At 36.7% G+C, this 15,301-nt stretch overlaps 1 protein-coding gene across 2 annotated transcripts in view; it reads left to right on the top strand.

The window, feature by feature from the left end:
- LOC135203976 (WD repeat-containing protein 86-like) overlaps positions 1-15,301 on the top strand; it is an 88,529-nt gene that overhangs the window by 59,640 nt on the left and 13,588 nt on the right. Inside the window, exons 1-3 of one of the 2 annotated variants that reach the window (XM_064234022.1) lie at positions 1,197-1,324; positions 6,899-7,122; positions 14,846-14,967. In XM_064234022.1, coding sequence (XP_064090092.1) covers positions 6,935-7,122; positions 14,846-14,967 — 310 coding nt within the window. In that variant the 5' untranslated portion in view covers positions 1,197-1,324; positions 6,899-6,934. Of the gene's footprint in view, positions 1-1,196; positions 1,325-6,898; positions 7,123-14,845; positions 14,968-15,301 lie in introns of those variants that run through there. The other variant, XM_064233937.1, reaches the window with a different exon arrangement.

Below are 15,301 nucleotides of genomic sequence, written 5' to 3' on the forward strand. Positions count from 1 at the left end.
ATTATACATTTTAAATAACAAAATCAAACAGACGTGTCACTGTGGATTTACTATCCCATTTGATTGACTCATGTGGTTAAGTTTTCTTGACTGTTTAGTTTTCTGGGTCAACCGCGATTCGTGTCAGTTTGGTATTTCTGTTTCGTCATACTTTAGATATTTCTTAATTTAAAAGACCATCTATTTCACTCTTTTATGAACATGCATGCAACGAAAACGTAAGGGGGGACTTGAATAATCTCAAACGTACTGTTGATATACGTAGAATATCAACAGAATTCTCCCTATTTTGAAATGTAAATTAAAAGCCTCATGAGACTGTTTCTGAAATTAAAAGATTCCAAAGCCCTAAGAATTATCAATTCAGTTAGTTTATAGATACATTATTCAATATCAGGACGTCATAAGTTTAAAGGACGTGCAACACGCAATGAAATTCTCAGCATAAGCTAACTAAACTAGTCTTTGTCAGTCATTCTATTGTCTGTTTCACTTTCCAGATCGAAATTCCATCGTAAGTCTTCCCAATATACTGAGAAATGTGAGAGCCCTTGTTATGCTCACATTCGCACCTTTAGAATTCATCCTCATAAACAAAAAGAACTCATTGCTACCTAACCCTCTGGATCTATTCAGTCACACTGCAGCGTCTCGCTTTCAATCTCATCCAGTCTTATCTCCAGTCCATTCAACAGCCTTGCAATGGACTTCCATACATCTTCAACTGTCACTCTATTGAATTTCAGGTTCAGTCACTTAATACCTCTGAAGATATATGAAGACTATCTTCTCTCGTTGCGTCTCATTGAGTACCAGTAACATTCAGCTTTCTCTATTTGAGTCGATTTATCACGGAATTTCCTCTTTTGATATTTTTTTTTTTGCTCTCTGACATTGTGCAACATAGTTGCTAGAATATTCAGCTTCAATGTGTGACTCGCATACCAGGCAGCCTTGCAGTACGCAAAAATGTTTACATTGTAATATATATATCGTGTTCTCTTACATTTGTACTTACTTTATGAACACACTTCGCCACGTCCCGTACGTGCGTTATCTCATTGATTTAACGTATGATTCACTCTCACAAAAAACATAGTTTGAAAGGCTTCACATGACAATGTGCGACTTCCAAGGTAAACACGATAAAGTACGACGATTCTCTCAACCACGCACGATAGTCATTCCGTCCAAGACAGAGCATGCGATAGTCCAGGTTTAGGGGGAGGTGGGAGGTAGGAGGAGGAATACTGGTGCATTCCCCAGAAGCTCCCAGAAGGTGGGACGAGGTACTTAGTGCCAGTGGTGTGCGCCATGTAGGAAGGTAGGTCTGGACACATCTTTAATAATTACTTTAGCATTTCGCTGTGATTATCAAGTAGAGGAAAGGTGTTAGCATCAGTGATCAGGTACGAAAATGGTCTGTTTTATATCGCAGAGTTTTGGCTGAAGTTTGAGGTTAAGTATTCGACAAAGTGAATTTTATTCCGATTTTGTTTTAGCACCTCGAAAAACAGCTTGCTTGGTCTTCGTTATATCTATTTATCGCTCGAGTACGAAAACATACGCACATATCAGGTGATTAAAAGTAAAAATACTAATTGTACGACAAGTGGTTTTGCCAGCCTGGAGATCGCAGGTTTATCATAATGAGAAATTATATATATATATATATATATATATATATATATATATATATATATATTTATATATATATATATATATATATATATGTGTGTGTGTGTGTGTGTGTGTGTGTGTGTTTGTAAGTGTATTTTTAAACAGTGAGTTGTTTGTGTATATAGAGAAAGGATAAAGCAACACCCACAGACCTGAAAATCCCATAATTGATTTTGCCAGTCTAAAATTAGACGTTTATCATACTAGATATCATTATAATATTTAGAGTTCTTTTTAAAAAGCCTGAACTATTTGTGCATATGGGCAAAGAACAGGGCACCACCACTGACCTGAAAAAATCCATAATAAAAAAAAAAAGTGAGTTAGTTAATAAGGTTGTAAACTCACGAGAATGGAAGTGACCTTTGGAAGGAATTTCAGTCTTTTAAATACCATGAACAGTAAAAACCTTTGCTTACCAATTCGCCATAACTGTGAAGAATTTCCTGACGCATTCTTGAGACTCTGACATTCTATATCAACCGAAGTGTCCTCTGTCATATTTGTACAACGCAAAACTAAACATTTCGTTATTTCTTTTTAGTGTCTTGTCATAAGAAGAGGTCAGTGATATTTATATTGTTGGTTAGTAGGATTCTGTGATGAGTTTTTTTTGTTTTTATAACATGCAAAGGTGGTCCTCCATTCAAATCTATTTATTGTAATAGTATTGGAAAAATTAAGGTCTTCCTGCTTTATATATATATATATATAATATATATATATATATATATAATATATATATATATATATATATATGATATATATATGAAGTCAGCTGAAAAAAACTCAGGCACGTTATTTTAGTCAATGAATTCTGTACCTGGTGGTCACTTGACTGTGGTGAGCCTAGGCCAGGATAGCTAGCAGCCAAATCCCTAAAATGTTTTGATATTATACGTATATATATGTGTGCAAATATATTTACACACACACACACACACACATATATATATATATATATATATAGATTTATTTATATATACGTATATATACATTTATTTGTATTTATACATGTGTGTTTAATATATGGAAAATATACCACATTTCACCATCAGTATGTAACCTATCAATATGAACAAAAGTGATATAAATATTTGACATTTTATAATGCATTTCTTCTCAATTTCTCATTTACAAAACCCCGCGTCTTAGAAAATATACCATTTACCTAAGACCTAAGTTGACTGGAGAGCATGTACTAATCCATCGTGAAGTAGAGAGAGAGAGAGAGAGAGAGAGAGAGAGAGAGAGAATTTCACATTGTCGTGCACAGCGTTTGGAGAAATATATGGTGGGTGTTCAGTCTCATCTGAACTTCGCCACAGAATCGATATTTTTTTTTCTTTTTCATTTAACTCTCGTTACCAACAACATTAAGTTACTCTTGGATGCCAACAATCGATTAACTGGGCGAATTAACCCTTCTCCAAACAATATAGAACACGTAGCTGGCTGTAGCTTGGAGCTACTGATGTATTCGTCACTAAATGGGATACCTATGAGTCCAGACCTTTGTAATGGATGGATATTTTGAGTGTTCGCAGTTATTGGTGACCTGTAATTGTTATGTGTATTGTAGAATATATATTAATATATATATATATATATATATATATATATATTATATATATATATGTGTATATTATAAATTATATATAAATAGACTATAATATATATATATATATATATTTCTATTTATATATTTATATTTATTATATAATATATATTATCTATATATTATTTATTTTATTAATATAATATATATATTATTATATCTATATATATATTATATAATATATATATATATTTGCCTGTGTTTGTAGCTATATATACATATGATTTTTTTATCACGTACTATCATATAACTATATATATATATATATATATATATATATATATATATCTATATAAATATATATATATATATGAGAGTATGACAAAAATTCATATGTATATATAGCAATCACTTTCTATTTAACTATCACACGAAATATGTACATTTTGTAAATCAAGTCGGGGTAGGATACGTAAAATCAAGAGGGGTAAAGAGAAGAAGAAGAAGAAGAAGAAGAAGAGAAGAAAAAAAGAAGAAGAAGAAGAAACTGAGCAACGTGTTGCCATGATACCTGTGGCAGAAACAAAACGCTAACGTCAAGAGTTGCCACTTGCTGGTTTTTTCGCGTTCCCGTCAGGTAAATAACCGATAAATTACCAATAAGATGTTTCTCTTAACCTAATGACCTGTTGGTCGATAACATACCTCAGGGCACGTCAGTCTTGGGGGGTCTTGAATGATGTTAACAACCGTTATGATAAGTAACTAGTTTACCTTTATAGATTTGATGGTGTAGCGTTTTAGATTTAATGACAGTTTTGCTGGCCACTAATCATTGCTATTATTACAAGACGTAAGTGGACCCGTAAATGATACAAAAGACTGATCATGAACTTTGTATATTCATTGTTTTCTCAGTCAGTCGTGCTTTTCACTGGCGTAGCAAACACACACACACACACACAGCTAACGACTCTTGGTATCTTTGATCCACTGTGGCGGCAACCAGCAAACGCCAATGACCAACACTTGTGTCTCGAAAGTTATTTATATCAGTCAATCAAGGCTATCTATCAACGGTGAGATTTCATGCAAATCACTTACATAACCTGATTGGATACTCGCGATTCATTTGACTCATATTTGCTCTGTGGGACATCCTTTCAATTGAGACCTTTGATTTAGCGTAAATCTTTCCCAGATTATTTGCCCTTGACACTATATCCCTTTACTTTGTGTTATTTCTTTCGAAGGAACATCTTATATTCTTTGGAAGCTTGAATCTAAAGTCAGTGGCCCTTGCGGTAGGCTTGTTTTAAATAAGTAAGGTTCATCTTAATAATAATAATAATAATAATAATAATAATAATAATAATAATAATAATAATAATGATACCACACACATGGCTAATAGAATGCCTGAAAATATATGGGGCAGAGGAAAATACCATCAGCTTCCTCAAAAAAATACAATGCGCAACTGGAATACAATACTTACAAGCTCTGGAATAAGACTAGCAGAGGTTAATATCAGGAGAGGGATCTTCCAGGGCGACTCACTGTCCCCACTACTCTTCGTAATAGCCATGATTCCCATGACAAAAGTACTACAGAAGATGGATTGCCGGTACCAACTCAAGAAAAGAGGCAACAAAAATCAACCATCTGATGTTCATGGACGACATCAAGCTGTATGGTAAGAGCATCAAGGAAATAGATACCCTAATCCAGACTGTAAGGATTGTATCTGGGGACATCAGGATGGTGGAGTTTGGAATAGAAAAAATGCGCCTTAGTCAACATACAAAAAAGGCAAAGTAACGAGAACTGAAGGGATAAAGCTACCAGATGGGAGTCAACATCAAACACATAGATGAGACAGGATACAATACCTGGGAATAATGGAAGGAGGAGATATCACCAAGAGATGAAGGACACGATCAGGAAAGAATATATTGCAGAGACTGAAGGCGATACTCAAGTCAAAACTCAACGCCGGAAAAATATGATAAAAGCCATAAACACATGGGCAGTGCCAGTAATCAGATACAGCGCAGGAATAGTGGAATGACGAAGGCAGAACTCCGCAGCATAGATTCAGAAAAACCAGGAAACAAATGACAATACACAAAGCACTACACCCAAGAGCAAATACGGACAGACTATACATAACACGAAAGGAAGGAGGGAGAGGACTACTAAGTATAGAGGACTGTGTCAACATCGAAAATAGAGCACTGGGGCAATATCTGAAAACCAGTGAAGACGAGTGGCTAAAGAGTGCATGGGAAGAAGGACTAATAAAAGTAGACGAAGACCCAGAAATATACAGAGACAGGAGAAAGACGAAAGAACAGAGGACTGGCACAACAAACCAATGCACGGACAATACATGAGACAGACTAAAGAACTAGCCAGCGATGACAATTGGCAATTGCTACAGAGGGTGAGAGCTAAAGAAGGAAACTGAAGGAATGATAACAGCGGCACAAGATCAGGCCCTAGAACCAGATATGTTCAAAGTATGATAGACGGAAATAAACATCTCTCCCATATTGTAGGAAGTGCAATACGAAAAATGAAACCATAAACCACATAGCAAGTGAATGCCCGGCACTTGCACAGAACCAGTACAAAAAGAGGCATGATTCAGTAGCAAAAGCCCTCCACTGGAGCCTGTGCAAGAAACATCAGCTACCTTGCAGTAATAAGTGGTACGAGCACCAACCGGAAGGAGTGATAGAAAACGATCAGGCAAAGATTTCCTCTGGGACTATGTATCAGAACGGATAGGTGATACGTGCAAAACAGACCAGACGTGACGTTGATTGACAAAGTCAAGAAGAAAGTATCACTCATTGATGTCGCAATACCATGGGACACCAGAGTTGAAGAGAAAGAGAGGGAAAAAAAATGGATAAGTATCAAGATCTGAAAATAGAAATAAGAAGGATTATGGGATATGCCAGTGGAAATCGTACCCATAATCATAGGAGCACTAGGCACGATCCCAAGATCCCTGAACAAAAGGAATCTGGAAAAACTAGAGGCCGAAGTAGCTCCGGGCCTCATGCAGAAGAGTGTGATCCTATGAAAACGGCACACATAGTAAGAAAAGTGATGGACTCCTAAGGAGCAGGATGCAACACCGGAACCCCACACTATAAATACCACCCAGTCGAATTGGAGGACTGTGATAGAGCAAAAAAAAAAAAAAAAAAAAAAAAAAAAAAAAAAACAACAATAATAATAATAATAATAATAATAATAATAATAAGATATTGCAACATAGCTGTGGAAAATTATTCATTACTTATAAGGTTTCTCCTGTGAATGCTGCTATGTTATTACTCGTGAATACAAACTGCTTTGAAGTTGAATAGTTGCTGATTTACAATGTTCACATACAAGAGCAACAGAGATTATTAAGAAAAAATGTAAAGTACACCTTCAGTAACTACTTGCAAACCAGGAATGATAAAGAAATGTATACAAAGCAACGAACTGAATGTTTACAAGAGAGAAATCTCCCCCCAAAACAGAGATTATTAAGAAATGCAAACCTAAATGACCACTTGCAAACGGAAATTATTAAGAAATGCACAGGGCAACGAACTGAATGTATACGAGTGATTAATCCCTTTCTATCTCGTTTCCCAGGACTGGAAACTTACCAGGGAAGCTAGACGGTCCACCATGGGAGGCGGAGGAAGCAAGCGCAAGCCGCACATGCTCCTTAAGGAGACTCTGTGCGACCACAGCCAAGGAATCACTTGCATGGCCGTGTCTGAGGATGGCTCCCTTATCGCCACGGGGTCCGACGACAAGACGGTTCGCATGTGGGCTGCTGGGGACTCCGAGACGGAGTGTCTGGGCATCCTGAAGTAAGGAATGAGAGTCCTTGTGGCCCTTAGGACCCTAGTTGCTCCCATTTTAGCCTTTTACTTTCCCTCCATTTCCAAGGTTTGCTTTCTTTCCATCGTTTACTTTCCCCTCCTATTTCCAAGGGTTTTGCTTTTTCCTTTCATCTTTTTTACCTTTCCCTCTAATTTTCCAAGGTTTGGCTTTTCTTTCCATCTTTTACTTTCCCTCCATTTCCAAGGTTTGCTTTTTCTTTCATCTTTTACTTTCCCTCCAATTTCCCGTAAGGTTTGCTTTCTTCCATCTTTTACTTTCGCCCGTCCATTTCCAAGGTTTGCTTTTTTCTTTCAATCTTTGTTTACTTTCCCATCCAATTTCCCAAGGTTTGGCTTTTTTCTTTCATATTTTTACTTTCCCTTTCTATTTATTTCCAAGGTTTGCTTTCTTCCAATCTTTTACTTTCCCTCCATTTCCAACGGGTTTGCTTTTTTCTTTTCATCTTTTTACTTTCCCTACCATTTCCAAGGTTTGCTTTCTTCCATTCTTGCCATCCTTTTACTTTCCCTTCCATTTCCCATGGTTTGCTTTTTCTTCCATCTTTTACTTTCCCTCCATTTCCAAGGTTTGCTTTCTTCCATCTTTTACTTTCCCTCCATTTCCAAGGTTTGCTTTCTTCCATCTTTTACTTTCCCTCCATTTCCAAGGTTTGCTTTTTCTTTCATCTTTTACTTTCCCTCCATTTCCACAAGGGTTTTGCTTTCTTCCATCTTTTACCTTTCCCTCCATTTCCAAGGTTTGCTTTTTTCTTTCAATCGTTTTACTTTCCTTTCCCTCCATTTCCAAGGTTTGCTTTCTTTCCATCTTTTACTTTCCCTCCATTTCCAAGGTTTGCTTTTTCCATCTTTTACTTTCCCTCCATTTCCAAGGTTTGCTTTCTTTCCATCTTTTACTTTCCCTCCATTTCCCAAGGTTTGCTTTTTCTTTCATCTTTTTACTTTCCCTCCATTTCCAAGGTTTGTCTTTCTTCCATCTTTTATCTTTGCGCCCTCTATTTCCAACGGTTTTGCTTTTGCTTCCATCTTTATTTTACTTTTCCCTCGCCATTTCCAAGGTTTGCTTTTTCTTTCATCTTTTTACCTTTTCCCTCCATTTCCAAGGTTTGCTTTCTTCCATCTTTTACTTTCCCTCCATTTCCAAGGTTTGCTTTCTTCCATCTTTTACTTTCCCTCCATTTCCAAGGTTTGCTTTCTTCCATCTTTTACTTTCCCTCCATTTCCAAGGTTTTGCCTTTTTTCTTTCATCTTTTACTTTCCCTCCATTTCCAAGGTATTTGCTTTGTTCTTCCATCTTGTTGTTTTGAAGACTTTCCACCATTTCCATTTCCAAGGTTTGCTTTTTCTTTTCCATCTTTTACTTTCCCTCTATTTCCAAAGGTTTGCTTTCTTCCCCATCTTTACTTTCCCTCCATATTTCCAAGGTTTGCTTTTTCTTTCATCTTTTTACTTTCCCTTCCATTTCCAAGGGTTTGCTTTCTTCCATCTTTTACTTTCCCTCTATTTTACCAATGGTTTGGCTTTCTTCCATCTTTTACTTTCCCCTCCATTTCCCAATGGTTTTGCTTTTTCTTTCAGCTTTTACTTTCCCTCCATTTCCAAGGTTTGCTTTCTTTTCCATTCCTTTACTTTCTTTTCGACTTTCCCTCCATTTCCAAGGTTTGCTTTTTCTTTCATCTTTTACTTTCCCTCCATTTCCAAGGTTTGCTTTCTTCCATCTTTTACTTTCCCTCCATTTCCAAGGTTTGCTTTTTCTTTCATCTTTTACTTTCCCTCCATTTCCAAGGTTTGCTTTCTTCCATCTTTTACTTTCCCTCCATTTCCAAGGTTTGCTTTTTCTTTCATCTTTTACTTTGCCCTCCAGTTTGCCAAGGTTTGCTTTCTTCCATCTTTTTACTTTCCCTCTATTTTCCAAGGTTTGCTTTCTTCCATCTTTTACTTTCCGCCCTACCATTTTGCCAAGGTTTGCTTTTTCTTTCATCTTTTACTTTCCCTCCATTTTCCCAAGGTTTGGATTTCTTCCATCTTTTTACTTTCCCTCCATTTCCCCAAGGTTGCTTTTTCTTTCATCTGTTTTAACTTTCCCTCTATTTCCAAGGTTTGCTTTCGTTCGCAATCTTTTTACTTTCCCTCCATTTCCAAGGTTTGCTTTTTCTTTCATCTTTTACTTTCCCTCCATTTCCAAGGTTTTTGCTTTCTTCCACGTCATTTTACTTTCCCTCCATTATTTCCAAGGTTTGCTTTTTTGCTTTCATCTTTTACTTTCCCTCTATTTCCCAAGGTTTTGTCTTTCCTTCCATCTTTTACTTTCCCTCCATTTCCAAGGTTTGCTTTTTCTTTCATCTTTTACTTTCCCTCCAGTTATTCCAGGTTTGCTTTCTTTCCATCTTTTACTTTCCATCTATTTCCAAGGTTTTGCTTTCTGTTCCATCTTTTACTTTCCCCTCCATTTCCAAGGTTTTGCTTTTCCTTTTTCTTTCATCTTTTACTTTCCCTCCATTTCCAAGGTTTGCTTTCTTCCATCTTTTACTTTCCCTCCATTTCCAAGGTTTGCTTTTTCTTTCATCTTTTACTTTCCCTCCATTTCCAAGGTTTGCTTTTCTTCCCATCTTTTACTTTTCCCTCCATTTCCAAGAGGTTTGCTTTTTCTTTCATCTTTTACTTTCCCTCTAGTTTCCAAGGTTTTTGCTTTCGTTCCCATCTTTTACTTTCCCTCCATTTCCCACGGTTTTTGGCTTTCTTCCATCTTTTTCTTTACTTCCCTCCATCTTTCCAAGGTTTGCTTTTTCTTTCAATCTTTTTACTTTGCCAGATTTCCCCTATTTCCAAAGGTTTGCTTCTTCCAGCTTTTTTACCTTTCCCTCCCATTTCAAGGTTTGCTTTTTTCTTTCATCTTTTTAACGCCCTTTCCCTTCCCATTTTCCAAGGTTTTGCTTTCTTCCATCTTTTACTTTCCCTCCATTTTCCCAAGGCTTTTGCCTTTTTCTTTCATCTTTTACTTTCTTTCCTCCATTTCCAAGGTTTTGCTTTTCTTCCATCTTTTACTTTCCCTTTCCTCCATTTTCCAAGGTTTTGCTTTTTCTTTCAATCTTTTACTTTCCCTCTATTCTTTCCAAGGTTTGCTTTCTTCCGATCTTTTACTTTCCCTTAACCATTTCCAGGTTTTGCTTTCTTTCCATTCCATTTTACTTTTCGCCCTCCATTTCCAAGGTTTGCTTTTTTCTTGGCCATCCTCTTTTTACTTTTTCCCTCTATTTTCCAAGGTTTGCTCTTTTTCTTTCATCTTTTACTTTCCTCCATTTCCAAGGTTTGCTTTTTCTTTCATCTTGGTTTTACTTTCCCTCCTTATTTCCAAGGTTTGCTTTTTTTCTTCCATCTTTTACTTTCCCTCTATTTTCCAATGTTTGCTTGTTTCTTCCAATCTTTTACGTTTCCCTCCACTTTCCAAGGTTTGCTTTATTTTTCTTTCATCTTTTACTTTCCCTCCTACTTGTTTCCAAGGTTTTGCTTTTTCTATTTCATCGTTTTACTTTCCCTCTATTTCCAAGGTTTTGCTTTTTCTTTCATCTTTTTACTTTCCCTCCTTATTTCCAAGGAGTTTGCTTTCTTCCATCTTTGTTTTACTTTTGCCCTTCCATTTGCCAAGGTTTAGCTTTCCTTCCATCTTTTTACTTTTGCCCTCCATTTCAAGGTTTGCTTTTTTCTTTTCATCTTTTACTTTCCCTCCAATTTCCCACGGTTTGTCTTGTTCTTTCATTTCATCTTTTACTTTCCCTCCATTTCCAGGTTTGCTTGTTTCTTCCATCTTTTACTTTCCCTCTATTTCCAAGGTTTGCTGTTTTCTTTCATTCTTTTACTTTCTTTTCCCTCTATTTCCAAGGTTTGCTTTTCTTCCATCTTTTTAACTTTCCGCCCTCCATTTTCCAAGGTTTTGCTTTTTTTCTTCCATCTTTTACTTTCCCTCTATTTCCAACTGGTTTGCTTTTTCGTTTCATCTTTTACTTTTCCCTCCATTTCCCAAGGTTTGCCTTTTTCTTCCATCTTTTACTTTCCCTCTATTTCCAAGGTTTGGCCTTTTTGCCTTTCATCTTTTACTTTTCCCCTCTATTTCCAAGGTTTGCTTTTTCTTTTTCATCTTTTACTTTCACCCTCTATTTCCAAGTTTTGCTTTTTCTTTCATCTTTTACTTTTCCCTCTATTTTTCCCAATGTTTGCTTTCTTCCATCTTTATTTTACTTTTCCCTCTATTATTTCCAAGGTTTGCTTTTTTCTTTTCATCTTTTACGTTTCCCCTCTATTTCCAAGGTTTGGCTTTCTTACCATCTTTTACCTTTCCCCCCCTCCATTTCCAAGGTTTGCTTTCTTCCATCGTTTTACTTTCGCCCCTCCATTTCCAAGGTTTGCTTTTTTTTCTTTTCATCCTTTTACTTTCCCTCCATTTCCAAAGGTTTGCTTTTCCTTTCATCTTTTTACTTTTCCCTTCCATTTCCAAGGTTTTGCTTTCTTTCCATCGTTTTACTTTTCGCCCTCCATTTCCAATGGTTTTGCTTTTTCTTTTTCTTTCTATCTTTTTAACTTTCCCATCTATTTCCCAAGTTTTGATTTTTCTTTCATCTTTACTTTCCCTCCCATTTCCAAGGTTTGCTTTTTCTTTTCATCTTTTACTTTCCCTCCATTTCCAAGGTTTGCTTTTTCCTTTCCATCGTTTTACTTTCCCTCCATTTCCCAAGGTTTGCTTTTCTTTTTCTTTCATCTTTTACTTTCCCTCTAGGTTTCCAAGGTTTGCTTGTTTTTCTTTGCCATCTTTTACTTTTCCCTCCATTTCCAAGGTTTGCTTTTTCCTTATTTCATCTTTTAACAATTTCCCTTTCCCCCATTTTCCAAGGTTTTGCTTTTTCTTTCAATCTTTTACTTTCCCTATATTTCCAAGGTTTGCTGGGTTTCGTTCCATCTTTTTACTTTCCTTTCCCTCCATTTCCAAAGGTTTGGCCTTTTGTTTTTCTTTCATCCTTTTACTTTCCCTCCATTTCCAAGGTTTGGCTTTTTCTTTCATCTTTTACTTTCCTCCATTTTCCCAAGGTTTGGCTTTTTCTTCCATCTTTTTACTTTCCTTCCCTCTATTTTCCAAGGTTTGCTTTTTCTTTCATCTTTTACTCTTTTCCCTCTATTTTCCCAAGGTTTGGCTTTTTCTTTCATCTTTTACTTTCCTTTCCCTCCTATTTTTCCAAGGTTTGCTTTCTTACCATCTTTTACGTTTCCCTCCATTTCCAAGGTTTGCTTTTTCTTCCATCTTTTTACTTTTCCCCTCTATTTTCCAATGTTTGCTTTTTTCTTTCATCGTTTTACTTTCCTTTTTACGCCCGTCCATTTTCCAAGGTTTTGCTTTTCTTCCATCTTTTTACTTTCCCTCCCATTTCCAACGGTTTTGGCTTTTTCTTCCATCTTTTACTTTCCCTCTATTTCCAAGGTTTGCTTTTTCTTTCATCGTTTTACTTTCCCTCCATTTCCAAGGTTTGCGTCTTTCTTCCATCTTTTACTTTCCCTCTATTTTCCAAGGTTTTGCTTTTGCTTTTTCATTTCTTTTTACTTTTTTTCCCGCTATTTCCAAGGTTTTGCTTTTTCTTTCATCTTTTACTTTTACTTTCCCTCTATTTCCAAGGTTTGCTTTCTTTCTTCCATCTTTTACTTTCCCTCCATTTCTTTCCAAGGTTTGCTTTTCTTCCATCTTTTACTTTCCCTCCAAAGCAACCAATTTCCAAGGTTGGCTTTTTTCTTTCATCTTTTACTTTCCCTCCAGTTTTTTCCAAGGTTTGCCTTTTTCTTTCATCTTTTACTTTTCCCCTCCATTTTCCAACTGGTTTGCTTTTCTTCCATCTTTTACTTTCCCTTTCCCCCATTTCCAAGGTTTTTGCTTTTTTCGTTTTCATCTTTTACCTTTCCCTCTATTTCCAAGGTTTGCTTTTTCTTTCAATTTTTTACTTTTACCCTTTTCCCCCATTTCCAAGGTTTGCTTGTTTTTCTTTCATCTTTTGAACTTTCCCATACCATTCCATTTCCAAGGCTTTTGCTTTTTCTTTCATCTTTTTACTTTCCCTCCAGTTTCCAAGGTTTGCTTTTTCTTTCATCTTTTACTTTTTCGGCCTTCTATTTCCAAGGTTTTCCCTTTTTCGTTTCCATCTTTTTAACTTTCCCTTCCATTTCCAAGGTTTGCTTTGTTTTTCTTTTTCCCCAATCTTTTTTTTTTTTTTTTACTTTCCCTCCATTTCCAAGGTTTTGCTTTTTCTTTTCATCTTTTACTTTTCCCTCCGATTTCCCAACGGTTTGCTTTTTCTTTTTCAATCGTTTTATTTTCCCTCCATTTCCAAGGTTTGCTTTCTTCCATCTTTTACTTTCCCTCCATTTCCAAGGTTTGCTTTTTCTTTCCATCGTTTTACTTTCCCATCTATTTCCAGAAGGTTTTGCTTTCCTTCCATCTTTTAACTTTCTTTCCCTTTTCCCTCCATTTCCAAGGTTTGCTTTATTGAAAAAACCATCTTTTACGTTTCCCCTCCAGTTTCCAAGGTTTGGCTTTCTTCCATCTTTTTACTTTCCCTGTTTCCCTCCCATTTTCCAAGGTTTGCTTTTTTTCTTTCATCTTTTAACTTTCCCTCCATTTCCAAGGTTTGGCTTTTTCTTGTTTCATCTTTTACTTTCCCTCCTTTATTTCCAAGGTTTGCTTTTTCTTTCACATCTTTTTTACTTTCCCTCCATTTCCAAGGTTTGCTTTTCTTAAATCTTTGTTTTACTTGTTTCCCTCCCCATTTCCAAGGTTTTTGCTTTCTCCCATCGTTTTACTTTTCCCATCCATTTCCAAGGTTTGCTTTCTTCCATCTTTTACTTTCCCTCCATTTCCAAGGTTTGCTTTCTTCCATCTTGCTGTCCAGTAACTCTAACCCAACTACTCTGTTACCTCTTGAAATCTTTGTAGTACTTCATCTTGCCTCTTTTCACCGTCTTAATCGCTGAATGGCAGAGCTTGGTTTGATAATCTAAATTTCACAAATCAAAAGAATGATAATCACACTTTTGAAACCCAGTCTGATCATTATTGTTTTGTGTGCATGTAGGTATCTTGTCAGGATTCCTTGTCATAATGCTCATACTGAAAAGGACAAAGAGGCCAACCTTTTCATCTCAGGTCAGGATTCTTTGTCTTAATAAGGATACTGAAGAGAATAAAGGTTCCCTCCTATTTCCCCTAAAGTCAGAATCCTTTGTCATAATGATACTGAAGAGGACAAAGATTCCTACCTTTTCATCTCAGGTCAGGATTCTTTGTCATACCGAGGATACTGAAGAGAATAAAGGTTCCCTCCTATTTCCCCTAAAGTCAGAACCCTTCGTCTAATGATCGGAGAGGGACCTGATTCCTCCTCTCAGGTCAGGATTCCTTTGTCATAATGAAGATACTGATGAGAATAAAGATTCCTTCCTATTTCCCCTAAAGTCAGAATCCTTTGTCATAATGATACTGAAGAGGACAAAGATTTCTTACCTTCTTCCTGTAAGGTCAGGATTCTTTGTCATGAAGATACTGAAAGGGATAAGGATTCCTACCTTTTCCCCCTGAGTTCAGGATTCTTTGTCATAATAATGCTCTTACTGAAAAGGGCAAAGATTCACACATTTCCCCCCTTCTTTTTCTATCCTCCAGGGGCCACACGCAATACGTCACCTGCGTCAATATGTACGATGCCTACGTCATCACCGGGTCTGCTGACAACACCATCAGGAAATGGGACGCTACCAGCTGCGATTGCCTGGCTGTCTACGAAGGTGAGGTGATTGGCAGCGGGTTTACCTTTTGTAAACGGGTTCTTGAATAAGTTTCCAGGATACTAGGGCACTGTAGGCATTACTAAAAGGTGTCTGCAGCGTTCCTTCGGTCCCCTAACGGCTACGCCCATTTTTTTTTTTTTTTTCTAGCCTTTTACTTGACGTCCATTCCCATATCCTGTCTTCAATCTTGCTGTTTAGCTTCTTTAACTATTCTTTTTATGGCCACTTACACCTTTAGATCCTTAGACTTCCCCTTTTCATCGTCTTGAGGACTGAAGGGCCTAAAATGTGTACCGGCCACCCCACACCGCAATGCTTTGCCTATCACAAA

This window comes from Macrobrachium nipponense, chromosome 11 (assembly GCF_015104395.2).
Source record: "Macrobrachium nipponense isolate FS-2020 chromosome 11, ASM1510439v2, whole genome shotgun sequence".
NCBI classification, from domain to species: domain Eukaryota; kingdom Metazoa; phylum Arthropoda; class Malacostraca; order Decapoda; family Palaemonidae; genus Macrobrachium; species Macrobrachium nipponense.